Source organism: Malus sylvestris, chromosome 11, assembly GCF_916048215.2.
Source record: "Malus sylvestris chromosome 11, drMalSylv7.2, whole genome shotgun sequence".
Lineage (NCBI taxonomy): Eukaryota > Viridiplantae > Streptophyta > Magnoliopsida > Rosales > Rosaceae > Malus > Malus sylvestris.
In genome coordinates this window covers 40337873-40365177 of record NC_062270.1, presented here as the reverse complement: position 1 = coordinate 40365177, position 27305 = coordinate 40337873, and the positions used below count along the sequence as shown (strand labels likewise).

The window sequence follows — 27305 nt, the reverse complement described above, 5'->3', positions numbered from 1 at the left end:
GCTTTTCGTTAAAGTTTCTGAAAACTAACCGAGTGTTTTCATCATGTTTACCAAATTCATGTACAGGATGACAATGTCTTACACATTATATAAAACAGTTCATAACAATACAATTGTTGAAACAGCCTCTTTGCAAAGCAAGTATAAGGCTACATACGATAAACATTCCCCCGACCCTCGGAAAGCAAGGAGCCTTGTTTGCTTGGGGGTCGCCCTTAGTCCATTAAAATACAAGAGCAAGAGCTTTATTACATTCATACATACACAACCGTAACTTTTATTTCATCCGTACAACCAAATTTACCTTGCGAGTCGCCGTGTTGCGGGCTCAAGGCCTCGGCAGCTCAGCAGTTGAAGCTTAATGTGCATCGTCGATGGCTTCAGGAACAGATTTTGCCTGAAACAATGCAAGCATAGAGAGGTTTATGAAGGGAATTTATCAGCATCTCAGGCAAAGTGTGGCATTAACTCTATCAAGATCGTAGACGATTGTGGTTTAAAAGGCAAGAATCGGATAGAACGCTACTAATTACTCACCAAATCACGGAACTTCAGAATGTAGAACATCTCCAGATAACGTCGGGTCTCACGCCTTTCAAGCTTCGACACATACTTCCAGAAACCATAAACGCCCGCCAATGTCATTAGCCTTTCAGAATAGATCTTCCATGTGTACCTGCAATGTTACAAAAACCCGACCGACTTCAATAACGCAGAAGCTAATACGAAGTATTAATTACACTAGTGTAAAAAGATACTAACTTTTCATAAATTCTTTGGAGGCCTGCATCTGAGATTGTATTCCAATAGCTAGGATCCTCCTTGCAACGTTGAAAGAAATCGGCCATAAGTGCAGCAGCCTTCTCAGGGTGATAAGGATCGATATGAAATCCTGATACACCGTGCTCAATAATCTCCGCAGGGCCACCATGGACAGTGGCGAATGTTGGAAGGCCGCAAGTCATAGCCTCCACAACTGTGAGTCCAAAAGCTTCATAAAATGCAGGCTGCAATTACAAAACTAAACAAAGTAAATTAAAGTAACCTGGGAGTTCTCTTTGAAACAAAATGCAGAGACCCCTACGTACCTGAGCAAAAGCACCTCTTGTATCTGCTATGTAACGATAAAGCTCACCGTTGCTCACTCGATTAGTTTGAGATGAAATCCATCGAAATTGACCATCTAATTTGTACTCAGTCATAAGATTATGCATCTTCTCAATCTCTGCAATTTCTTCTCTATCTTGTGATTTCTTTGCGTCAATGTAACCAGCAACTATGACGAGGTTTGCCAGATCCCTCAGTTTGGAACATTTAGCATAGCACTCAACCAACCCAGTCATATTTTTCACCTGGTCGAGCCTTGCCATTGAGAATATTATGGGCTTTGATCGATCGCTTAGGGTGCCACTGAGCCAATAAAGAAGAAATCTCACACTGTCAAGTGACTGCCACAAAATAATTGCATTGTCATATTTGGTTATACTATGAAGGAACTTACATATGAACATCATTCTGGTCAGGATTATATAGCAACTCTTCTAGGGAACCATGGAGGCTGGTAAGTCTCTTTTGCTTTTCAGAGTAAGGGAAATAAATGGCCATATCTGCTCCGGGAGACACGATATTGAACTTTGGATCAAAGACATTAATTCCATGAACCACTCGGTACTGCCCAGGAAGAGTGTAAGAGCTGTGGCTCTCATACTGACCAACCGTATCCTTCCTGAAAAAACGGAGACAAAAAGTTAAGCAACCAAGGAAACTAACATCGGTAGACAAAGAACAACGTAACGATATATATTGGGACAAGAAGTTTCAACACTCCAATTGTCAAAAACAAAAGCATCATTGACACTTAAGTAATGATGTAATAAGCTTATTTGTATTCCAAATAAACTAAACACAAATGAGCTGATAATCACTGTACTAAAGAAAAAGTAGAGCATCAATGTACAGGGAGACTTACGTTCCTGCAATCTCTTGGTATGTGCTGGTGATTATGAAATCTGCATTATTCATGGCAATAAGATCAGCCGTGAACTGAGTTGAGAAATGGTATTTCTCCTCAAATTTCTTCCAATATATATCTGAATCCGGATATTTTGTTTTCTCCAATGCGTGCGCAATAGTACACTGCACAGATTAAAACATCAGATAACATTCTCATTAGATAATATGATGAACTTTACAGCTGCAAACATGTCGAACCTGTGTAACTCCCATTTTATAAGCCAACAAAGATGCGACAAGATTCCCGTCACTGTAATTCCCAATAATAAAATCTGGATATCCCTGTAACTCAGCAATAATTTCACCAGCAGCATCCTGATCACATGAAAAACAATGACTATATCAGATGGCAAAGTCTGAAAAGGCATGTAAGGATTAGTTAATCAGAAGAGAACATATTTCTACAGTATTCTGAATATGCAATTAAAGAGGTCGCACTTGGTGCGATGGCAAGTGCCTTCGCCCATGAGCGGTAGGTCTCGAGTTCGAGACTTGGGAGCAGCCTCTCCATAAATGGGTGTAAGGCTAGTCGACATTCACCTCTCCCAGACCCTGTGTAAAGCGGGAGCCTTGTGCACTGGGTACGACCTTTTTATTCTGAATATGCAATTAGTGAACGAAGTCATGTGCTACTTTCAAAGCAAAGGAAGTCACTTGTGGTAATGGCAGCAGTGACATCAAATGGGTTAGCAAGCTACGATAGGAATGCACGTGGACAGAAAAGAAAAAAAAAAAACATCCACTTAAGATGGTGAAAGCACATAAAGCACAAGTTGGAGATTTAGTAGTTGTGGATAATTAGAGCTTACATGTTATAAAAAATTTACCTCAGCAAAGGTCTCCAAATAAGGCCATACGTCAAACCTTGAGATCCACTTACGAAGAATCCCTTTTTCTGATCTAAAAGGAACTCTTAAAATATGGGTGTGCTCGGTTCCAGATATTCTTTCCAGCCTCTGATTGCATGTAGTTCCTTTCGCCTCAGGTATTAGCCTGGTCACCTTGAACCACCAAAATAATGCATGAACTTTACCAGCCAAAAAGCTACCTTAAGGATTCCTACAATAAGGATAAAGACACTTACAATAAGGATTCTTGGAGTGAAATCTAATCCTTGAAGGCGAATTCTTTCGAGCATTTCTTTTTCAAGGGCGCGCACTTGGTCCAGTATATAGACAATCTGCATAAGTTATGCAAACTTTTTGTTATGTTGCATTTACGGCTAACCATCTAAAACCTCATAATAGAAGATTACAATGCCTCCAGAGTATAGGTAAAAGAGGTAATGAAACAAGACAAGGATAAACGATGAGTACTGTGAAGCCTGCAAGTCATTTAAAAAGAAAAAAAAATCGACAAGGAATACCTGGCCACCAGTGTCGGGTAAGCCTAAAACATTTGCTTGTCCAAAGTATCCATGTGGAGACAAAATGACAACATTAAACATCATCGGGATTCTCCCAAGGAATGTCTCCAATATAGAAGGATCAGGAGCCTGAAGGATATCTAAGAGAAGATGCATCATCTCCAATACGTGTACTGCAGTATCACCCCAACCTCGCTCAAAACCCATTCCTTGAAATCTATACAAAGGGTCGCAGGAAAGAAAAACGGCATAACATATCAGGAATTACAACTTCAGTTATTGATTCCATAAGGGAGTTGCAGTCACAAGAACGGTATAGAAATTGTCTAGGCTTACAAATATTCAAACTCAGAATAGGGTGTCTCAGGTTGAAGCTTGGAAAGATGATCCTCAGCCTTAGCTAAAGCTGACTGAAGCTTGGATACGCTCTGTATCCGATCATTCAACATCAATGGCTACAAAAGTAACCAAAATATAATTAATTTAAATATTTCAAGAAATCCTCATAAGAAAACATCAATTACTTTAAATACTATCTATTTGTGCCACTTAGTACTATAGTCTAGTGGTATTCCTCTTCACTTGTAAGTGAAAGTCAATTCTCGCCAAAGGCGAATTTGAACCACATTATTGTTAGCCCGTTGTGAGGCTAAGGCCACCCCCAAATAATATCGTTTGTTAAAAAAAAAAAAAAAAAACTATATATTTTTAAGCAGTATATATTCCATGCTTTTTATTTCTAGGGAAATATATAAATCCTTTATTAGGATGAAATAAAAAGGCTAACTCAGACCATATATCAAAAAGGTCAAACCAAACAAACTGAATAAAAATAAACTGACGTTGAATTGCAAATCGGGTCACAACAAAACATAGATAAACCCTCTTTTAGGAAAGCTTTGCTCAGCAAACTTACATGCCCTTTATATTTGTGTGCTTTAAGGAAATCAAGTAATGGCTCCAACGATTCTTTGTTACGGAACATAATTGAAGAAAGGTGGCGGTTGAGAAATTGAACACCATTTCCAATGGATGAAGATCGGGTGGGACGAGGAAAAGCAGCATTAAATGGCTCAAAGTCGAGCTCAAGTGCATATTTGTCACTAGACCTGATACAAGTAGACAAAGAATCCATGTTAACTATAAAGCTCAAAAGTTTATAAAAGTCCACATAAACGTTAATTGTCAAAATAACAAGAAAATTATTCACAGAAAGCAGTTTACTTACTCCCCATCTACAAGTTCTTCTTTAAAGCGAAGATATTCAGAAACGGTCAATTCCTCCACACTGAGCTCATATACATTAACACGAACGTAATCCCAGACACCAGGTCTTGGACGAACTGCTAAAGCCACATATGGAGGCAGAATAATGGCTTCCTGCGATCAAAATGCACAACTATTATCCGTGGAAAGCTAGTTTTACAATGCAAAAATCAAACCTGATTTCAAAGGCGTAGAACAAAAAGCTTCTGAAACCATTTTCATTCAATTCTCAATAATCCATTCTTTTTCTTTCTAAATTAAGCAAAAATAGCGAAAGTTGGAAACTTGACAAAATGCGTCTGCTTCTCCAATGCAATGTGACACTTTTTTCTTTATTTATGTGAAAGTTCCCTCCTTTTCTGTTTAGGTTTCCACATACATTCAACAATTTTACTGGAAGAACTAATTGAATTTCCGGAACTTCAATTCGCAAAAATTCATCTCAAAATTATGTTCTTCCTATGTTCAATTACAAATTGAATTTCCGGAACTTCAATTCGCGAAAATCATCTACATTTATGTTCTTCCTATGTTCAATTACAGAAATATCACACGGAAATGATTCAAACAAACAAACACAGCACGTATCATCTAGTAAATACAGTGCAAAAATAGAATAATGAGCAAAATAATTGGAAATTATATCAGCTTTCAGTGAGAAAACAAAATCAGTTAGAAAATGTCTCTGGAAAAAATGGAAAATTGTACAGACCTGTGCAGATTTGAGAACTTCGCTGAAAGGTCCGGTTTTGAGCTGCCGTTTGGCTTCATCGTCGCCGATGACAATGTCGAGCTGATCGATCAGGTCGTGCGGCTGCAGTATTCTTTTCCCCTGATCCAGGTACCTTCAACCAAACCAAAGCTCAGCAAAATCTAACACCACGGTGAAATTTCAACATTTTCTCGGGAAACAAACAGAGCTCAAGAAAAATTAGTTCGAAGCTGCGAGGAAAACCTGGAGAGGAGGGCAACGAGTTCGTTGCGGTGGTCGGAGAGAGTGTCCTCGACGCGCTCCCTGAGGCTTAAGGCGCGAGTGAACTTAGGGCGATTCGCCATGATTCAATTATCTTTCTTCGTCGTCGTCGTCTTCTTCTTCTTCTTTGTCTGTGTTCTGCAAGTGTTGGATGAGAAGCGATTGGAGAGAGCGGCAAGTGTGAGACGTAGTAACAGCAGATAAGCCGGTATTTATATCGTAGTGGAGGGAGGTGGGGCCCGAAGAGGCGGTATGTTGGGGGTGGTGCAGAGATTTTTCAATCCGAACACGAAATGATACATTATATATCATACAAATACAAATAATAAGATGTGCGTATTAAAATATTAATAACTTAAAAAAAATATATATATATAAAAACACATGATTTACTAGCCGTGTGCCAGATCACAATGAAAAATTTCTTGCGGTGGCGGCTGGGTATAAAATACCGTGTACCGTGACGGTTTGGGTGGCAAGCAGAGAGGGATGGGGAGGGAGACGTGTGTCATCTGCCTTTACTCTTGAGACGCAGGCAAAAGCCAAAACTGTCATTTTCCTTATGCATAACTCAAAAACACGTGTTTGTTTGTGTTCCGAACACGGAATCGGATTCCTTTCTGAGCAAAGAATCAGAATCATTGAAATTTGATTCAACGGTTGTAATTATTATAAATTTTTTAAGAATATTCTGTTTGTAGCCGTTGGATCAAATTTTAACGATCTTGATCATTTGCTTAAGAGGCTCAGTCTCCTAATCTCATGAGGGGATCCGGTTCCTTCGAATCACGTAGCCATATGTCATATGTTTTTACATAAATAGAGGAAAGTTTTTTTTCTTTTCAAGTGTATGTTTACTTTTATAATGACAAATGACGTATCACCTCATATTTCGAACATATTGAAAAATCTCTCTCGATACTGCCTGGGCTTTAGTTTAGGAAAACAATTTTCACACCCTTTTAGCCTCTTATACGCTTATGTTTAATCTTGACCGTTGAGTCTATTTGACTTATCCAATCTGATGGTTATAACAAAAAGAAATGTGTGAGAAGTTAAAGTTCGAGAATCGCTACTTATATGAAAACGACATGTCATTCTTATAGCGTTTTCGATCGAATAATAAAATATAATAGACATTGTATAATTGGATGGAGATGTTATGATGATGGTTTGCATATTTAATGCAAATCTTTATTCTAAATGAGATTTCTCAACATGACCATATCAGTTCTAACGGTTACAATAACAGTAAATTCATTTTATATAGGGAACTTTAACAAAAAGTTTTCGATACTGTTCACTTTAACGAAAAACTACATTTTTATTCTAAAAAATTAATCATGGTCCTATTCACTTTACCATTTATTTTGTCCTTATCGTTAAAACTCAAAGTTTTCAAACCCTTTTCATTAGTTTTTATTTTTATTATTTAAGCCTGATCTAGAAATAATTATTTTACGCAGGAATCCGATTAGGTTAAATTTTTGTCTTGATATAAACTTTTAATCGTCAAACTCCACTTCATTTGATTTCCTTTGTATTAGGCTAGTGATGTATGACCAACGTTAGGGCAGTAAGTGACCAACTTAAATTTGTCTTGTGTTTTTGTTTTCTTTTTAAATTACAATAAATAAATATTTCAAGCAAATTTAACTAATAAAAAAATAATAAATACATGCATGTCTCATTAAAATTTAATACACTGATGTATAAAAATGCGTTCACAACGATATGAATGTGTATGAGAAAATACATGCACGTCAAGTCATGCGACTTAAGTATTCCTTCCCTTGATCTAACATACCTTCAACCAAAACTAAAACAGAACCATAAAACTCGTAAAAAATCCAACGACGATGGTCAAGGGTTTAATCACTTCAATACACTAACTTGTAAGAACGCCTCCACAACGATATGCAAGTTCACATGAAAATACATGCCTGTTAGGCCGTGCGACCGCCGTATTCCTTTCCCCTGATCTACGTACCTCCAACCAAAACTAAAACAAAACCATAAAACTCATAAAAAATTCAACAACAATAGTCAAGCGTTCAATTATTTCAATAAACTGACTTACAAGAACGTGTTCACAACGATATGATATTCACTTGAATCATTTGAAATCTCAATTGAGTACACTCACGTTAGTTGTTTTGATCAAAGCACGTTGTTATTTATATTCCAAGATGATCTCTATGTGCTATGATATACTTAAAGAGTTAATTTCACTGACAAAAACAATGTTAATCCATCTATGGATAAGATCAAGACTATGTTTATTTTATACCTTTTTTTTATTGCAACTTTTGCTAGTTGGAACGCCCGTCGACACTTTACGGGACCACCAGTTCCTGCCATAGTCTATAAACCATCAAAGCCCGACTGGTTTCTGGTTTTACCCAATCAGCTTTTTAGTTTTTTTAAAATTTGTTATAATCAATTTTTAATTGTGACAGAAATATGAGTGATACATCACATGTTTTTATGTAAGTAGTGGAAAATTATATTTTTTAAATTATTAATATTTTAACACATATATCCCACTATTTATATAATGACACGTAATGTATCATCTCGTGTGACGATCACATTAAAAAATCTCTCATAATCGATGAAACCAACTTTTAAAAGATGCTGTCTTGGGCTTATTGTCAAATATTCCCCAACTGTTTCACACAAGAAAGAATAAACATTTTAGACCAAAGAAATCGAAAAACATTTCAATGCGTAGCGCACAAGAAAGAATATCTCAACTCTTCAAGATGCTATCTTGGGTATATTAAGTACCATAATAAAAACGGTTGAAATTTTTTTTTTCTTTCAATTATTCAACCATTTATATTATAACATTTATTGTACTCAACCATGTGATGCGAGCTATTCACCAAGAAATGAAGGGTGGCACCAAGAGAGACGCGAGTGAGGTCGTAATGCGGGGGGTTGGCTCTAGGTGAAATTGCGTGCGTGTGAGTTGTAGGGATGACATGGTCCGGCAGGTGAGAAATGAACCCGAGTTGAATCACGATTTACATTTGCTTACACTAATTTGGGGATGAAATTTTTTATCTCGACGTAACGTGGTGCGAGTTATTTGGCAAAGCCATGGTGGTTGGAACCAAGAGAGAGGTAAGTGAAATCGTAGTGCAGGGGGATGATTTTGGGTGAAATTATTTGTTTGTAAGTCATATGAATGAGATGATTTAGAACGCGAGACTTCAAAGTTGCTCCAATTAGAGCCTATTTAAAAGTTTTTTTTTAATTGTTAAAAACATTTACGGCAACAAAAGAAAAAACTTCCATAAAAATATTTTAATTTTTTATAAAATTTTCAACCTTTTTTTTTAATAAAAACACTTATATGAACAAAATTATATAGAAAAAATATTTTCAAACGGGATTTACTTTGTGGACTTTACTTGGCCCAAGTTGTGAGTCTTTGTGATTTTTGTCAAAACCAATTCATAAGATTCATCCCAAAGCCTCAATGCCGAGCTCTAAATCACGAATCATTTGGGCCTACTTTGGCCCAAGTTTGTAAAAAGAAGAAATGCTTTGATTTGTGGGTCCCGCATTCTAATGGTCTGCAAGCCGAGTAATAGTACATTTACCACATTTTTCACATCACATTTGTATCACATCTTTAATGAACGTAAAGCTTATCAGCACATGATACAAATGTAGTATAAAAAAAAATGATAAGAGTAACATTTTTCCTGTAAACCGGAAAGTGTAGGATTTTCTTTTGAATAAGTGGTGTAGGGGATCACAAAACAACCAAATAGGTTAATTACCAAAGAAAAAACAACCAAATAGGTCTTCGTTTACTATTTTTTACATGACTAAACATAGATTTAGCGTCGAAATTAAACAATAAAATCGCGTTTTGTTTAAGATTGTTTTGCGGTTGGAGCTTCTAAAAATAGATGGGAGATTGATATATAGAGGCCCGCATTGTCCATTCTTGTAATAAAGCAAAAAAAAAAAAGTTTTTTTTTTTAAAAGTTAAAAAAAATTAAATCTGTACGTAGAAAGATGTCTATGGGATTGAGGTTGCCAAATATGCGGGGCATTGCAAGGAGAGCATCAGCCAAGGCTGTGTTTCTTCTCGGCTTCGCTTTGCTTTCTTGCGTGGCCCAATCTACATCCCGTGGACATCTTTATAGGGCTGGTGCCCGCAGGAGCGTTCTCGACGCCACCAATAGGAAAGTGTTTGATGTCACGGCCTTCGGTGCTAAGACCGAAGACCAGATGAAAGGAGGAGGTAACAAGGCTAATGTTGTTGGCAAGTTGAGTGTACAGGAACTGCCCGGTGGAGGTATACCAGGCCTCCCCGGTGGTTCTGCGGAGGAGAGTTTTGCTGATGAGAAGATTGATGAATCTGGACCGGATGAAACCGGAGCGGGTGAAAGCCCTGAAGAGGAAAATGGATCGGTGAGATTCTAGAAATCGATAACACGATTTCAATTCAATGCTATATCTCGTTATTCTGTAATTTGAATTCACGGATTTGATAACACAATATTACGTTGTATGTAGGCATTCATCCGGACGTGGGTAGCCGCATGCAGAGGAAACTACAGTGGTCCAACTAAGGTTGTGATCCCCAAAGGAACATTCTTGATAGGACCTGTGGTGTTCCAAGGGCCATGCAACAGCTCAACTGAGCCCATCGTCGTTGAAGTTCAAGGATATGTCAAAGCCAGCACTGATCTCAGTCAATACTCCTCTCCCGAGTGGTTTACATTTGAGTTGGTTGACGGCTTGATCATCACCGGTGACGGAACTTTTGACGGGCAAGGCCAGAACGTATGGAAAACCAGAGATAACAAGGAATCCAGCAGCGCTTCTAATGCCCCATCGGTGAGCTATCTAGCGTAACATCTCCGATTATGTTCTCCAATTTCGAGTTATATTTTAAGTGATGACGGTGACCATTTCTTTGATTCAATTGTTGCATGCATGCAGTCACTTAAATTCAACAAAGTAAACAACACCCTGATCGAAGGGATCACATCCTTAAACAGCAAATTCTTCCACACACACATGTTCGGCTGCAAAAATGTGACAATGAGCAATGTCCACCTCATTGCTCCTGGAGATAGCCCTAACACAGATGGCCTGCATATCAGCACTTCGAGCCAGATCAAAGTGCTTAACAGCGTTATGGCAACTGGCGATGACTGCGTTTCCATCGGCCAAGGCTCTCATGATATCACCGTTAAGAACGTCACCTGTGGTCCAGGACATGGCATCAGCATCGGGAGCCTCGGAAAGTACGCGGACGAACTGAGCGTCAGTCAGATTTACGTGAGCAACTGCACATTCAGAAACACCACCAACGGTGCCAGAATCAAGACTTGGGCTGGCGAAAGTGCAGGAGAAGCGACCGGAATCATCTACGAAGACATTATCATGGACCAAGTTCAAAACCCTATTATCATTGATCAGAACTATGGTGCCAAGAAGAAGGTAAAGAAAAACATCTTTGGAAATAAAAAGATGGTAGTGTCAGGAAATAAAAAGAGGGTAAGGGCAGGATTAGGAAAGAAGGTAGGAGCAGGATTAAAAAAGAAGGTAGGAGCAGGAAAAAAGAAGGTACGCATGCATGCACACGTATTATATTAAACTAATGCTAATTAATTTCATTAAAAGGATCAAATTAATTCACTTTTAAACTTGTTTAATTTATTTAGGCACTGCAAGGTGGGAAGAAAAAGAGCGTACGTATTCATGTTCATGCGCAGCTCATGCATAATTATTGCACCAACTTTAAGTTAATTAATCGTAATTTATTGTATGTAATTTATTGTTTTGGTACTGCATGCATGCAGGAAGCAGCTGGACCACCTTCTGGACCAGCATCAAAGTGGAAGATCAGTGACGTTCACTTCAGAAACATTAGGGGCACCTCAGCCAGAAACGTTGCCGTTTCGTTAGCTTGCAGCTCTGCAAAACCATGCGAGGGCGTTGAGTTGACCGATATTAACTTTTCCTACCAGGGCACCAGTACGAAAAGCACGGCGCTTACATCTGAGTGTTTCAACGCCAAGATTACATCAAAGGGCGTACAGAACCCACCACTCTGCCGTTAAATTAGTTATCGATATATAAACTCGATCATCTCTGTGTACAACATATCAATACTCAATATTAAGTAAATATGTTAACTAACCGATCGATGCTTCTTCTTCTTTCTCTGTCCACTGTGATTTCTCTCGACCTATGTATATATGCACGTACTATATATATTCATGTTATATAGTAAACTTTATGCAGTAACAATATGGATCTGATCACTTATATATAATATCCCATATCTAATAATAGTAGCGGAGCCAATGCAGTGGCATTGACATCCAATGGCGGATCCAAGAAAAATCATTTTGGGGGGTGGGGGGGGGGTCAGTAGAATATCGTGCGCAGCATCCAAATTTTTTTGGACGAAATAACATACAAATTGGCATGTCATCAAGCCTCGATAAGCCTAAGGTCATATACCAAGTCATTTGCATGCTTGTTGATAGATGCCAACAGCTTCTGAGCGATCATGTCGACTGATGTTGATAGTTTTGGAGCAAGCATGTCAACATATGCTAACATATGTTGAGTAAGTCTACCGTCATATGCCTATAGCACATACTAAGGCATAGCTAGCAACTACCCAATCAGTGTCCACATAGGCAATTCGTCGAGCAATTGTTGGAGGGTCAGCTTTCAAAGGCATCTCAGATTTTCGTATGGCAACATCTAGCTCTTCCATGAAAGATTTCTGAGCTTGTAAGGGTCAGCTGACCCACCTTGCCCCAAGGTGGATCTATTGGGTTTTTTCCAACCCATGATAAGTTGTCCTAAATCTATTGGGAATTAATAGTCTTAGAGGATTAAATTGTTTTCCCAATTGGAGTTGTTTTCCCAATTGGAGTTAGTTTCTCAATTGGAGTAGGTTTCATAACTAGTTTCCAATTAGGATTGATAATCCTTATTGAAGAAGACCTTTATTATGTCTATAGGAAGGGGCAAAGTGTGTGCGAGAGAAAAGAAAAGAGATATTGTATATTTCTTGTTCTTGTTCTTTTAGGTTTTTCGTCAAGTCCTAGTTCTAGAGATTTGGCAAGATTATTGGTTGTACTCATTATTGATATAGTGAAAGATTGTTGTTGTTGTCCCGTGGACGTAGGCACATATTGCTGAACCATGTAAATTTTTGGTATTATTTATCTTGGTTATTTGTTTTTCAATTTCCGGAGTTTGTTCATGTTTTTCCCATTCTTAACCGCGATATTCTCAACAAGTGGTATTAGAGCCAGGTTTGGCTGATATCCGTTTAGAATGGAGGGTGCAATTATGATGAAACTCACTCGCTCCAACTGGGTTACGTGGAAATCAAGAATGGAGGACATGCTTTATTGTAAAGATCTCCATGAGCCAATAAAGGTATTAATAGCAAGCCAAAAAATATGTCTGATGCCAATCGGACCAAGATGAATCGTAAAACTATTGTTACGATTAGACAATGGGTGGATGAGAGCATCTATCACCATGTGTCTAAAGAAACTGATGTGCAAGCTCTTTGGAAGAAGTTAGAATCCCTCTTTGAGAAGAAGACTGTTGCCAAGAAAGCATTCCTTATCAAAGAGCTTGTCGAAGTTAGTGTAACTGAGCACTTGAACAAGTTTCAGAATGTGATCAATTAGGTAACCACTATGGGTTTGAATATTGAAGAAGAGCTGCTAGCACTTTTATTGCTAGGATCCTTGCCAGATAGTTGGGAAACCTTCGTCGTAACTGTAAGCAATTCGGCTTCTAATGGCGTACTGTCTATGGATGTTGTTAAGGATAACATGTTTAATAAAGAAACAAGGAGAAAAGCTTCAGGTGCAGGTGCTAGACAACTCTTTGTCACAGAGAAAACAGATAAAAATTATGGTGAGATGAGATTCAATGGCGACTGCCACTATTGTGGGAAAAATGGTCACATGAAGAAGCATTGTCGTAAATGGAAAAGGGAACAAAAGGATGGGAACAATACTGCAGATGTTGTGACTTACGATGAAGAGTTTCTTTAATGCAGATGATTGATTATTTTTTGGCAAAGAAGTCTATAATTGCCTTTGCCAATGACGATGGTAGTTCTAATCAAGGGGAGCCTGGTCAAGAGAAGTCTAATCAAGAGGGTCTTGGTTAATGAGTAGTTCGATTAGGGGGAGCTTGGTTATGGGTAATTCGATCAGGAGGAGTCTGGTCATGAAAAGTTCGATCAATGGGAGTTTGGTCAAGAGAAGCAATCCTATTTTGGTATACCTTCCTCATGGTCTGGAGGGGGAGATTGTTGGGTTTTTTTTCAGCCCATGATAAGTTGTTCTAAGTCTATTGGGAATTAATAGTCCTAGAGGATTAAATTGTTTTCCCAATTGGAGTTGTTTTCCCAATTGGAGTTGTTTACCCAATTGGAGTTATTTTCTCAATTGGAGTAGGTTTTATAACTAGTTTTCAATTAGAATTAATAATCCTTATTGAAGAAGACCTTTATTATATCTATAAGAAGGGGCAAAGTGTGTGTGAGAGAAAACAAAAGAGAGTGTGTATTTCTTGTTCTTGTTCTTTCAGGTTTTTCGTCAAGTCCTAGTTCTAGAGATTTGGCAAGATTATTTGTTGTACTCATTATTGATATAGTGAAAGATTGTTGTTGCTGTCCCGTGAACGTAGGCACATATTGCCGAACCACGTAAACTCTTGGTGTTATTTATCTTAGTTATTTGTTTTTCGATTTCCGGATTTTGTTCTTATTTTTTCCATTCTTAAACGCGATATTCTCAACAGGATCTGCCCTTATTGGCATCCCTTGACCCTATTAAATTTGTAATAGATTTATCCTTTGAACTTTTTTTGACCCCTATAGCAGCAGCATATGAAATATTGGGCATTCGAATATTATTTATCAGCAACAAATGAAATATTATTAGAAAAAATTTCATCAGTTAATTCTATAATCCATAATTTTCTATTAGTTAATTACAAATTTCATTCGGCATTGGACATAATTTTCCGTTAGTTAATTAACTTAAATCCATTAACCAAGCCTTAAACACTGAAGACTAAAAGTGTCGAATTAGGTTTTTTTTTTTTTTTTTTTTACTGCTTGTAGTTTTGGTTGAGTCAGTGGTTGTTAATGTGATCAAACTTATATTATATGGTTGAGTTAGTTCATCTTGCTCAATTTTATCTAAAAAGTTTCATATATATAGACCTTACATTTCTTGAAGATTAACTAAAGAATTATATTTCTGACATGCGTTTGCATAATGAAATTTTCATGTTGAAAGGAATAAGTAGTCTTGCACAAAAGTTGGTGGAGACAAAGAGGGATAAACATTATCCCTTGGTGTAATTGCTAGTGAATAAAACATTGATTTAACCAGTTGTAACTGCTTCCGTTGGAAAAGCTTTTTCGGTGATGAATGTTGTGAAGAATCTACATCGTAATAGGATGTGTGATGAATGGTTGAATGATAGTTTGGTTGTATATGTACACTGAAAAATATGTATTTGATTCTATTGATAAGGATGTTGTGATACGACGTTTCCAAAATATGAGAACACCTCGTTGACAATTATAAATGGAAGTATGCTCGATTTTCTAAAGCAATTTTTTGACCCTACTGTTATAAATTCCTGACTCCGCTACTGTCTGGTAATGCCAATTTTGCTCAAAAAATAAGATCCTAATATTGCCGGTTAAGTATTGTCTGTAAATTATTTATGGTCTAGTGTATTTGTGTTGGGTCTCAGTGTTAATCAAAAGAAGAAAAAAGGAAGTCCCTAACAACACCACTTTCTTAACCTAGTCAAATTTTGTTCATATAAACGTTTAACACTTTAAAAAATGTCATTACGCATTTCAAATATATAATCACAAAGTAAATTTCGTATAAAGAGAAAGATAAATGCATGATGAAATTTTATGCGTGCCCAGACAATTTTTTTTTCATAAATACAATGTTCTTCTGCTATAATCAAAACAATGTTGTTGCACTATGCTATATAGTTAATATGTAATGCTAGAGAGACCATCTATTTAAATTATATTTTGTAGATCACAAAATGTGTCAGTTGATGTTTGGATTCTTTGTTTAAATTATTAAAGAATGTATCTAATCATCAACTGTCACATTATGTGGTCTAATAACATGGCCTCTCTAGCATTTTTCACAGTTAATTAGCACAAAAACTAGAGTGGGTAATATTAGGGAGACCATATTTTGTAAACAAAACCTAAACTATCTCTCTAATAGAGGTAGAGACCACAACACAAGTAGGTTCCATAGTTCAAATGTGGTTTACAAAATGTGATCTCCCAAGCATTTGCAAAAAGTGGAGATAATGTGTGAAAGAAAAAAAGTTAGATAACATATTTTAGCTCGTTGGACCATACCATGTCCATATTTAGTATGTTAATATGTTAATGAAGTGTGATGACATTAGAGTGAATGTATGGGCAATATTTGACATTAGTACCAAGTGGAATATCTTGCAAATAAAAGTTAAATTTTGCACAGTATACTAGTCAGGGGAGCTAGTCAACTAGATACAAGTTTGCTAGCTATGAAAACACAATTCCGAAAAATAAACTTAATTAATTAGAATGTCCAACTAACAACTTTTACCCAGATATATCTCACAACATGAATTCACAAACTTGAACACATTCACATTCATATAAGTTCATTATGCTAATTAATAACTAGATATGCAAGCAAGTTTGGGGGAAGTGTATACAATAGGTTTTGACCGGAAAAATCCCTAACTAATTTAAAAGAAACTGGGTACTCCAGGGAGTCCAGTGCACTAGTGTAAAATAAGGTTCATACAAAGTTAACCACAATAAGCTAAATTCCTAGACCTATTCTAAAGAGTAACTTGTACCTTTGTGCAACCTTATATTACACTAGCTGGAGTACTCTTCAGACTTCAGGAAAGCAACTTCATCCATTGAGCTCATCACCTTATGGCATTGAGACGAAGCATGAACCATGCAAATAATATGAAGATATGAAAGAACATGCAACTATGAATAAATGTTGACCAGTTGGTTTCTTCAATCAAACAGTTGAAAAGAAGAAATTAACTGAGAATCCAAAACTAAGGTCTATATGAAGATTTGAAAATAAGTTTAACCATGAAGAATGCAAACATTTTCAGAAATAATGTAGAAGAGTTCGCACAAGATTTAACGCATGAAAAAGGTGGTTGGAGCTAGGGTTTGTGAAGAACACAAAGAGGAGGCTTGGGGAACTTAAAACACTATTGAAAATATAATTTTTCTAACCAAGGAGGAAATGAGATCCTCCAACCCTATTAAAATTAACCAAGATATTTTTGTTTGTAGCAACCAAATACACCACAGGATATTTTTGTTTGTAGCAACCAAATACACCACAAGACATGTGTCAAATGCAAAAACAATATGAAAAGATCAATGGTAAAAGACTAATTCTCGGGCAAAAGTTGTTTAGGTCATCCCATGAGGGTTTTCTAAAAATGTGTGCCAAAAATCATATGCAAAATACAAGTAGAACTTGACTAGACAATTTCACTAATCAGAATGCATAAGAAGAATGAGGATTCTGAGGATCTTCCAATCACATCCTTTTATTATACATCGTGTGGTCATAAATCATTGTAAATTTTTTTATTTAAAATTGAATATAAATAGTACCTGAAGAAAACTGACCGCACGATATACAATAAACGACGTGAATGGAGGATCCCCAGGATCCTCACAAAGAAGATCCTCATTCGCATAAGAAATTTAAACGTGAAATGCATATGCATATACAAATCTCACTTGAGTTGAGGCAACACCATTTACACTTTGATTGTTTCATAACTCAGACTTCAATACCAAGTATCCTAAATTCTAATCTAATGAAAATTGATCTAAAGAGCATATGTGATAAATAATTACAAGTTTTGACAAGGATAACCAAATACTACTAAGTCGACTTCACAATATTGGTGATCAAATTTAAAACTTAAAAGCAAACGGCCGGAACATTTAGTAATAAAAAAAGCTATAAGACAATATTCCTGCAGCCGTCCGTCCGACCAAGGAATAGTTAATCACGTCTTTCTTGGTTTTAGGTGGTAATAACTAAAAATCTAGCTATGATTTAATTTCTGATTACTAAACAGTACCCCAATGATCATTTCCAACTCATAGAAACTGGTCCACTGCAACGCAATGCGTCTCTTGTACCGAGTGTTGATCAGGGATCCATTTTTGTATTTACCTTCTTACATGAACCGACGATAAGCTCGGGAAGGGATCGTGAGCAACATTGCAGGAGGGGTAAGAGAAGAAAATTAAATAGATCAATAGGGAACATGACGCTGGAGGCACATAAAGAAAGTGATCAAAAGGTTCTAGATGAGGCTTCTCTGCATAACTACAATAATTCTTCAAGAAGATTCAGTGATCAGCCTGATTTTGTGCTAGGGCAACCCCTAAAGGTGAGCTGGGAAACAGTTGAAGAGATGACATTTGGGTTTAGGACAAGGATTCTTGCTGATGAGAAGAGTGACTATTCGGTGTATGAGGGATTCTGGGAGCCTGTTTATGGGTCACAAGTAATGGTGATGAGATACAACACGACTGCTTGTACTAGTACTTCTCCTGGTAATAGTAGGGGCGTTCTTGAAGCTGAAAAGAAAGCGGCCTTGTCTATGCATCACAAGAATATATTGAGCCTCGCTGGTTACTGCAATTGTGACAATACTATGATTCTCATATTTCCCTCTGCGAAAAGAGGCTCGTTGGAAACAAACCTCTATGGTAAATTAGTAATTAAGTTTCATCATAATCATGTCAACGGTTAGTTTTTTTTAACAGTTCAAAAGCGTGATTGACTATTTTAGAGTGTCAATAAAATACCACCCTAATTATATTCGTAATTCGTTATGTTTGTTTACTTAATCAATATATGTTGTATTACTGTTACTGTAGGCACATGTTCTGTAGCAAAACACTTGATATTGACATTTCAAGATAGACTGAAGATAGCAATAGAAATTGCCCGAGGGGTTCGATATATGCATGAAGAATGTCCTCAGGGCCCTATTGTTCACGGCGAATTACTCATCAGCAATATTTTTCTGCAACGTGATTTACGTCCGCTGGTGAATTTTCGAAATTAATTAGCCCAAATTTTCATTTGATTTATTTTCACATTATATAGTAAGGATGCTTTGTCTAATTTTAATCAACTGTGTGCTTGTAATAGATCTCTGGCTTCGGGAAAGCTACATGGCTTCATCTTAAGCAATTATCAAAGCCAATCCCCAACCAAAAGTATGCATAAATCTATATTTAATAGCTTAATAGTTTCCTCATGTACATTGACTCGTTATATATTTTGGTGTTTATAAGGTTTTCCCTCCGCGATTATATAGACCTGGAATCATGTGTTCGATTAAAATCCGACATCTTCTCCTATGGAATCTTGCTTTTGAGGCTGTTTTGCAAAACATCTGTGCCACGGGACGACAAAACTTTAATTGAATGGGTTAGTAAATTAAGCTATTTCCCTTATAGGCTGCATACTTTGCATCAATATCTCAAGTCAATTGTTCATATATTGTTACGAGCTTTAACTTCGCATATAAAATTGTGACTGACTTAAAATATCATCATAGTAACATCTCATTGCATGAAAGTTCTTCTCCATTCGGAGATGACTTTGTTTTTACATGTCAGTACTTAATATTGATCTTTGGCTTATATATATAGGCCCGTCCATTGTTGATGAAAGGAGCATTCCACGAGTTATTAGATGAAAAGTGGGACGCAGACATACATGAAATGTTTAGAGTTATGTATACTGCATCTCAGTGCATAGAGACGAGTCCAGATTCGCGACCATGCATGAGCGAGGTATTTCATTAAATATCTACATATTATATATCTCTAGGGACAGATACGTAACAGCATTTTTTAACACAATTTTTTACACATATTTATGTGGGATCCACTTTGTAATATATTTCAACAAGCCGAATCGTCTATCTTTTAAAACATCATTCATAAATCATCCTTAAAAAAATTAGACATATCCAAAAATATTAAGACATTCATTTGTAGTTTAGGAAAATCACTAACACGATTCTATAAAGAAATCCCCCTTAATCCAATGGTCATATGGTTTCGATTTGGGTGATTTTTGGTAGACCTAGAAGATGTGAGAATGTGAAAGTAAAAAGAGTCCCACATTGGTGAAAGGATAAACCTTGCAAGGGCTTATAACATGTTGAGCTACTTCCCATATTGCCAATTGGTTTTATGGTGAAATCCTAACTTTCTTCATGGTATAAGAGCAAGTTATCCTATGTGTGAAGCTCAATGCTACACGTGCTCCATGTCATCCCGTTTGTGTTATCCGTGTGTTAGGTTTGAAAATTCGTCCCGTTTGTGTTATTCATGTGTTAGGCTTGAAAATTCGCCACACGTTTGAAAGCGTGTTTGAGAATGAATCCCACATTGATGGGAGGAGGGACCTTGCATGGCTTATGAGTAAGTTGATCTATTTCCCATATTGTCAATTAGTTTTATAGTGGAACCTCAACTTTTTTTTATGTTATCGTTGAAATACATTACAAAGTGAGCCCTACAAAGATGTGTAAAAAAATATGTAAAAGAAGAGGTGCCACGAATCCAACCATTCTCTATAACGTGTTTAATTGCTGATAATTGGTGTGTTTTTCCCTTCTCTATATTTCAGATTCTAGCTTATCTTAAAGGGGAAAAAAAATTTAATGTGATGCAATCATCGTCTTCATCGGTATATAACCTTCCATAAAAGATGGAGGAATAAGAGTTTTGTTGCAGTGGATACTCAATCAAGTTCAATTGGTATTGGCATATTATATATATTCATGCAATACCCCGAGGATGGATGCTATCAAAACAAGAATTATTAATGTCATTTGCACCTTATTCATCGACCATATTTTCAATAAAAATTAATAATTTGTATGTGAGATTGTCTTGTATTAAAAGAGTGGTCAGCAATAAACAGATCAAAAAATGGTGGAACAAATGAAAGTTAGCGAGCTATAATATATCTTGTAATGTTTTATGGATATAATTGAAGCAATGTACCTGAATTTTGCCCAATTGGAGCTTTGGTTTTGAACAAAAATTTTATGGGTATTGGTCGTTGAATTTGTTATCATTTGGAACAATCATCTTTCTGACTAACTCCGTTATAAATCTCATCCAAAGTGAAGGGTTTAAGGAGGCGAAAAATGGATGGAAACAAAGTTACCCAAAATAACTATTACTCCACATTATTACAAGTTCAAGATCAATGATTCGATACTCACGAAATAAAAATTCAGGAACCAAAGATTCAATTGAGCTAAAATTAATGACAATTGCTACTATTATCTCTATATTTATATATATTTTCTGGTCTTTTTCGAATTTATGTTTGGACTGGCTTCAACACATGTATACAAATTCACGAGGCAACTTGAAAAGCCAGCAATATTTGGTCTATTCATTGTGGCAATTAGTCGAAGTTTCAACCACACAAAGATGATAAACTAATTTCCAAGTTATTTATAAAAACATATCGATTAGACATATTTCATATTAATTTGTGCTTTCAAGGTGAATTATTATGGCCCGTTGGGGTGGAAATTGCCCTATTACCTTGAATACTTAGAACATGGTTAATTTTGACCTAAATAAAAAGTGACGATGAATCTATTATTTATTTTTTATACAACCAACCACTTTAATGTCTTAGTTTAAATCCCATTAACATAAGACAACAGATGCTTAATCTGGACGAAGGTATATTCTGACTCCAAAGCAGCCAAACTAAAGCTGAAAAGAAAAGGCCTGAGAGTCAGAGACCTTTTTCCGTCTTCTTAATTGTAAGATGGAATCATGGAATCTTCTTATTTTATCCTTGAAGACTTGCACTATTCAAATGGATGGTTTTTTCTTCCATTTTCTTATTTTAATTAATCTGCTAATAGTTTTTTTTTTAAGGGAACAATAGGATTTTGTCAATGAAAGAGAAAATGTTACAAGAGATTAGATTCCTCCACCAAACACTTTACAATTGGAGTGGGAGGATTCACATACCATTAATAAGGATTTTCAATATACAAACTATAGTCAGCTAGGCGGTGTGCCTTACCGTTAGCATGTCCGTGAATGTGGATAAGAGTAACTTCAATGATTGTAGGGACGTAGGCCTTGGTGTCCTCAACAAGTTGGCCAAATTCTAGACCAATTTGGTGACGGGTCCCTAGTTACCGAAATTTGAAGTGAGTCGCATTCAATATCAAGTCGTTGAAAACCCCTTATTGCCGCCATTGCCACACTTTGTCGAAGAGCTAGGGCCTCTGCCTACAAAGGTGAGAGGACATCTTGAAAGCTCTTACATGCAGCTTCCACAAAAATCTAGAGGAAACGCAAATCCCTACCAACATTTCACTCAAAGTTCCATGCACTTTAGGCAGCCAGAGGGCACCGCTGTCCATTTCTGGGTGAAGGTGTTGCCAAACAAATCATCATAAAACCATCAAACTGGGTTGGGGCATGCTCTGAAATCTCCTTTACCCAATCTCTCATTGACAATAATGTTGCAAAGCTTGGGTGGACACCAAAAGGAGAGGATAACCAAGCACATTTAGCATAGTGCCATTCTTTCAAGAGATGAGCAGTGGTCTCCTCATTTGAGACGAAGGATCAACCTCAATACGACGTTTTCGGAAATTGGATCTTGTGGGGATAAATGATGAAATTGAGGTTCTACCATAAAACCAATTGACAATATGGGGAGTAGTCAAAGACCATATAAGCACATAGCAAACCTTGTCCCTCACCAATGTGGGACAACTCTCAACACGCCCTCGCACGTGTAGCGGATTTTCAAGCCTACATGTGGACAACAACCGGGTGACTTGGAGCGCATGTGGCCGTTTGGCTTCACACGAGGACAACCCGCTCTGATACCATGATGAAATTAAGATTTCACCATAAAATCAATTGGCAATATGAGGAGTAGCTCAAGACCATATAAGCACATAGCAAACCTTGTCCATCACCAATGTAGGACAACTCTCAACAATAATGTTGTGACATAGCATCTACCTTCCTACTTTTACTTTCAAAGGGATCTATGCTTTCCAAATCTTAAACCAAATACAATTAAAAGAGTTGGCAGAGGAAGAAGCTCCACCGTTGGTTTGTTGGATCCACTCCCTAGTTATGTAGGAACGTAAAGAAATTGCAAAGTTTATCGCCTTACGAAGAAGTTTAAAGTACAAGCAACGATGTTGAAAGAAATCAAATAATAGCATAATTCTCCAGAATAAAGTACAAAAATAACAAGCCATACATATGTGACAATATTAGTATACTCTATATGATAAATTCTCGATGAAAACACAATACAATGGCTTATAACTCAAACTGTTAAATGTAAATGATTCAGTTAAGGAAACAAACAAACGAAAGAAAGAAAGTAAAACACGATAACATAAAACATGATAAAAGAGAGGTAAAGAAACAAAATGGGAATCCAGCTCATAGTAAAATTCAAACTAGGCCATCAACACAATGTTTCCATTCTCATTGTATGGGCGGTGCTCTTAAGTAACTTTCAGTGTGATCAATGATTTTTACAATATCTTAAAATCCTCATTGTATCCGTCGTGTTTCAAAGCATTATATTTAGAGTGTGAAATCATAAAAAAACATAAAAAAATTGAAACATAAATACTAACTAATTAATAGATTATATGATACTATTATTTAACTTGCTTTATTTTCAACGAGGAAGATAAGAACAACAAATAAACTCGTGAACAACCTAACTGTAGCTGTCAAAACAGAAAATCAAGTGGATAACTATAGAGATAAGATACAATATCACAACGAAATTCACAACGAAATTCGCTTCACGGAAATAAGTCAATGACACAATATCTTGAGAGAAAAAAAAATTGGTGAGAAGGGAAGTTTCTCATTACTTGGGGAAGATTGGCAAATCTACAAAAGTCAAAGGGCACATATTAATATATAAAAACGCGGAATGACCTTTGATACAAAAATGGACTTTTTCTCCGACGTGTCAATCGTGTGCGGCAATATTAGTATACTATATATGATTAAAAGACAAGCAACGACGTTAAAAGAAATTAGACAATAGCATAATTCTCCATAATAAACTACAAAAACGACAAGCCATACATATGCAACAATATTAGCAGGAGATGGATTGTTTGCCCTCCCATCTCATGCCTTTCCCATCACCTCTTATTTATGTGGTCACGGTTAAGTCATGTCAACATTTTATATTCTCATTGCTTTTTGTCTTATTATTTCTATAAACAAAATCAATATAAAATGTTAACGTGGCTTAACCATAACCACAGAAAATAGAAGGGGATGAGAATGACATGAGATGGGGAGGGCAGACAATCCATCTCCATATTAGTATACTATATATGATTAATTCTTGACGAAAACACAATACAATGGCTTATAACTCAAACAGTTAAATGTAATAAATGATTAAGTTAAGCAACAAAACAAACGAAATAAAGATAGTAAAACACAACAACATAAGACATGATAAAAGAGAGGTAAAGAAACAAAATGGGAATCAAGCTTATAGTCAAATTCAAACTAGGCCATCAACACAATGTTTCCATTCTCATTGTATGGGCGATGCTCTTAAGACCATCTCCAACCGAACGAGGGCCGGATGACTTGTTTTAGCTCTCTGATCATCCAATATATTAATATTTTAATGAATAGTACATGGCCATAGTTGTCTCTATCTCCAACCGAGGGCCAAAGGGTCATATAGCTAAACATAATTTATTAAAAATGTTGTTTAAGTTTCATGTTGTTAAATTTTTTTTATGTTGGTTAATGTTATTTAATGTTGTTTTATATTGTTTAATGTTGTTTCATGTTACTTAATTTAATTTAATGTTGTATAATGACTTAGGAAGTTATAGGAAAAAAAAAATAGAACTTAAAAAAAATATGAAACAAATTTTGTAAAATAGAAGTTATAGGAAAAAAATAGAATTAAAAAAAAATGAAACAAATGTTGTGAAATAGAAGTTATAGAAAAAAAATAGAATTTAAAAAATGAATTTATAGGAAAAAAAATTTGTAAAAATAAAAAACATAAAAATTAAAACTGTGAAAAAAAAGGGCTAGCTAACGTCAGCTAGCCGTTGCATTTGAATTTTGGCCTAGAATTCCTGTCGGTTACTTATATCCGACAGGATTGATGTGTTTTCTGGCCCAGCCGTTTGGCCCTTTCAGATTTCGTGGGGCCCACGAGCCCTCTGGCATAACCCTAGGTTAGAGACGAATTTTGGGCGTTTTTCGGCCCTCTGGACCGTTCAGTTTGAGATGGTCTAAGTAACTTTCAATGTGATCAATGATTTTTACAATATCTTAAAATCCTCATTGTATCTGTCGTGTTTCAAAACTTTATATTCTGAATGTTAAATCATAAAAAACATAAAAAATTCAAACATAAATACTAACCAATTAATAGATTATATGATACTATTATTTAGGATAAATTACATAGTAGCCCCTCAGGTTTGAGGTCTATTGCAATCTTATACAACATCTTTAAAACATTTCACTTTCATACCTCAAGTACTATTTTATTTCAATTTCATACAACCGTTAGATTTTCCATCCATGGATCTGTTAAATGCTGACGTGGCTGCCACATATATGACACGTGGCTGCCAAATGTCTGCCACGTGATAAATAAAATAATTTTTTAATTAAAAAAAAAACATATATGCCACTGTTTTTTTTTCTCTCTCTTTCTTCTTCTTCTCTTTCTCTTTCTTCTTCTTCTGGGTTCGGACCCCTTTTTTTTTTTTTTTTCCTTCTTCTTCTTCTTCCTCCTCCTCCTCTTTCTTCTTCTCTTCTTCTTCTGGGTTCCGTCCTTTTTTTTTTTTTCTCTTTCTTCTTCTTCTCTTTCTCTTTCTTCTTCTTCTAGGTTCGGACCTTTTTTTTTTTCTTCTTCTTCTTCTTCTTCCTCATCCTCCTCCTATTTCTTCTTCTCTTCTTCTTCTTCCTCCTTCTTTTTCTGGGTTCGGTCCCTTTTTTTTTTTTTTTTTCTCTTCTTCTTCTTCTTCCTCCTCCTCCTCCTCCTTCTTCTTCTTCCTCCTTCTTCTGGGTTCGGACCCCTTTCTTTTTTTTTCTTTTTTTTCTTCTTCTTCTTCTTTCTCCTCCCTCCTCTTTCTTCTTCTCTTCTTCTTCTGGGTTCGGTCCCTTTTTTTTTTTTTTCTTCTTCTTCTTCCTCATCCTCCTCCTCTTTCTTCTTCTCTTCTTCTTCTTCCTCCTTTTTCTGGGTTCGGTGCCTTTTTTTTTTTTTTTTTTTTTTTTCTTCTTCTTCTTCTTCTTCTTCTTCCTCCTCCTCCTCCTCTTTCTTCTTCTTCCTCCTTCTTATGGGTTCGGACCCCTTTCTCTTTTTTTTTTCTTCTTCCTCCTCCTCCTCCTCTTTCTTCTTCTTCCTCCTTCTTCTGGGTTCGGTCCCTTTTTTTTTTTTTTTTTTTTCTTCTTCCAATTTCAGGTTTTTTAAAAAAAATTAAAAAATTATTTTATTTGCCACGTGGCAGACATTTTGCAGCCACGTGTCATATATGTGGCAGACATTTGTCAGCCACGTGTCATATATGTGGCAGCCACGTCAGCATTTAACAGATCCATGGATGGAAAATCTAACGGTTGTATGAAATTGAAATAAAATAGTACTTGAGGTATGAAAGTGAAATGTTTTAAAGATGTTGTATAAGATTGCAATAGACCTCAAAACTGAGGGGCTACTATGTAATTTACCCTATTATTTAACATGCTTTATTGTCAACGAGGAAGATAAGAACTACAAGTAAACTCATGAGCAACTTAACTGTAGCTTTCAAAACAAAAAATCAAGTAAATAACTGTAGAGATAAGATACAATCTCACAACGAAATTCGCTTCACGGAAAAGACCAATGAGTCAATGACACAATATCTTGGGAGAAAAAAAAATTGGTGAGAAGGGAAGTTTCCCATTACTTGGGGAAGATTAGCAAATCTACAAAAGTCAAAGGGCACATATTAATATACAAAAACGCGGAATGACCTTTGATACAAAAATGGACGTTTTCTCCGACGTGTCAATCGTGTGGCCATGATGGCTTAAAAGTCCAAATTACTCCAACCGGCACCCTAAAAATCCCCCTCAACATAATTAAAAAAAAAGAAAAACTAATAAAAAAAAGTTTTAACGATAATGACAAAATAAAGAGTAAAGTGAATAGTATCAGAATTGACTTTTTAGTGTAAAAATATGATTTTTTGTTAAAATAAACAGTACCAGGAGTTTTTCGTTAAAGTTTCCTTTAAAAAAAAATATCATTTTAAGCGAAATGATATTTAAGATTATCATAAATCATCTCTTTGGTTCATAAGATTTAAAATTGATAAAAGTGGTATGTGATATTATTCATTGTTAATCATTTTGATCATTTTATGATAAATCTCTGTTAAATTGAAGAAACCACCTATTTAATAGAGATGTTGATTTGATAAAAATATCTTGAATTTAACAGAGATTTCTATAATTGATGGTAAACAATT

At 36.1% G+C, this 27305-nt stretch overlaps 3 protein-coding genes and 1 long non-coding RNA gene across 6 annotated transcripts; 3 read left to right on the top strand and 1 right to left on the bottom strand.

Moving 5' to 3' along the window:
* Window positions 1–61: 61 nt before the first annotated feature.
* On the bottom strand, window positions 62–5821 carry LOC126591295 (sucrose synthase 3). The gene is made up of 15 exons (XM_050256946.1): window positions 5601–5821; window positions 5358–5490; window positions 4608–4759; window positions 4296–4488; window positions 3716–3834; window positions 3380–3596; window positions 3098–3193; window positions 2841–3014; window positions 2212–2328; window positions 1970–2136; window positions 1502–1726; window positions 1089–1410; window positions 763–1007; window positions 538–676; window positions 62–397 (listed from the first exon to the last, which is right to left on the bottom strand). The coding sequence occupies exons 1-15, from the start codon at window positions 5699–5701 to the stop codon at window positions 359–361; spliced, it is 2439 nt and encodes an 812-aa protein (XP_050112903.1). The 5' UTR covers window positions 5702–5821; the 3' UTR covers window positions 62–358.
* Window positions 5822–9579: 3758 nt separating this feature from the next.
* On the top strand, window positions 9580–11792 carry LOC126591298 (exopolygalacturonase-like). 3 transcript variants are annotated; one of them, XM_050256949.1, is made up of 5 exons: window positions 9580–10052; window positions 10158–10481; window positions 10587–11216; window positions 11315–11341; window positions 11453–11792. In XM_050256949.1, the coding sequence occupies exons 1-5, from the start codon at window positions 9654–9656 to the stop codon at window positions 11711–11713; spliced, it is 1641 nt and encodes a 546-aa protein (XP_050112906.1). In that variant the 5' UTR covers window positions 9580–9653; the 3' UTR covers window positions 11714–11792. The 3 variants fall into 3 exon arrangements, with proteins under 3 accessions (XP_050112906.1, XP_050112908.1, XP_050112909.1); XM_050256951.1 differs by lacking the exon at window positions 11315–11341; XM_050256952.1 differs by lacking the exon at window positions 11315–11341 and having other exon boundaries at window positions 9581–10052; window positions 10587–11090.
* Window positions 11793–18005: 6213 nt separating this feature from the next.
* On the top strand, window positions 18006–18979 carry LOC126590505 (calcium/calmodulin-regulated receptor-like kinase 2). Its single transcript, XM_050255945.1, has 3 exons — window positions 18006–18453; window positions 18625–18797; window positions 18902–18979. Exons 1-3 carry the CDS (start codon window positions 18006–18008, stop codon window positions 18977–18979), a joined length of 699 nt encoding a protein of 232 aa, XP_050111902.1.
* Window positions 18980–19129: 150 nt separating this feature from the next.
* LOC126591302 (uncharacterized) lies at window positions 19130–20787 on the top strand. Its single transcript, XR_007612331.1, has 3 exons — window positions 19130–19183; window positions 19408–19551; window positions 20396–20787. It is a non-coding gene; the product is annotated as an uncharacterized LOC126591302 (long non-coding RNA).
* Window positions 20788–27305: the final 6518 nt, after the last annotated feature.

Excerpts from the sequence above, each read along its gene's own strand:
- LOC126591295 (XM_050256946.1), bottom strand. The coding sequence starts at position 5,701 with ATGGCGAATCGCCCTAAGTTCACTCGCGCCTTAAGCCTCAGGGAGCGC. Across the intron at positions 5,491-5,600 it reads CTCGTTGCCCTCCTCTCCAG|GTACCTGGATCAGGGGAAAA; the intron begins GTTTTCCTCGCA and ends GTTTGGTTGAAG. Across the intron at positions 1,008-1,088 it reads CAAGAGGTGCTTTTGCTCAG|CCTGCATTTTATGAAGCTTT; the intron begins GTACGTAGGGGT and ends TTGTAATTGCAG.
- LOC126590505 (XM_050255945.1), top strand. The coding sequence starts at position 18,006 with ATGACGCTGGAGGCACATAAAGAAAGTGATCAAAAGGTTCTAGATGAG. Across the intron at positions 18,454-18,624 it reads GTTGGAAACAAACCTCTATG|GCACATGTTCTGTAGCAAAA; the intron begins GTAAATTAGTAA and ends CTGTTACTGTAG. Across the intron at positions 18,798-18,901 it reads AACGTGATTTACGTCCGCTG|ATCTCTGGCTTCGGGAAAGC; the intron begins GTGAATTTTCGA and ends TGCTTGTAATAG.
- LOC126591298 (XM_050256949.1), top strand. The coding sequence starts at position 9,654 with ATGTCTATGGGATTGAGGTTGCCAAATATGCGGGGCATTGCAAGGAGA. Across the intron at positions 10,053-10,157 it reads CTGAAGAGGAAAATGGATCG|GCATTCATCCGGACGTGGGT; the intron begins GTGAGATTCTAG and ends CGTTGTATGTAG. Across the intron at positions 11,342-11,452 it reads AAGGTGGGAAGAAAAAGAGC|GAAGCAGCTGGACCACCTTC; the intron begins GTACGTATTCAT and ends GCATGCATGCAG.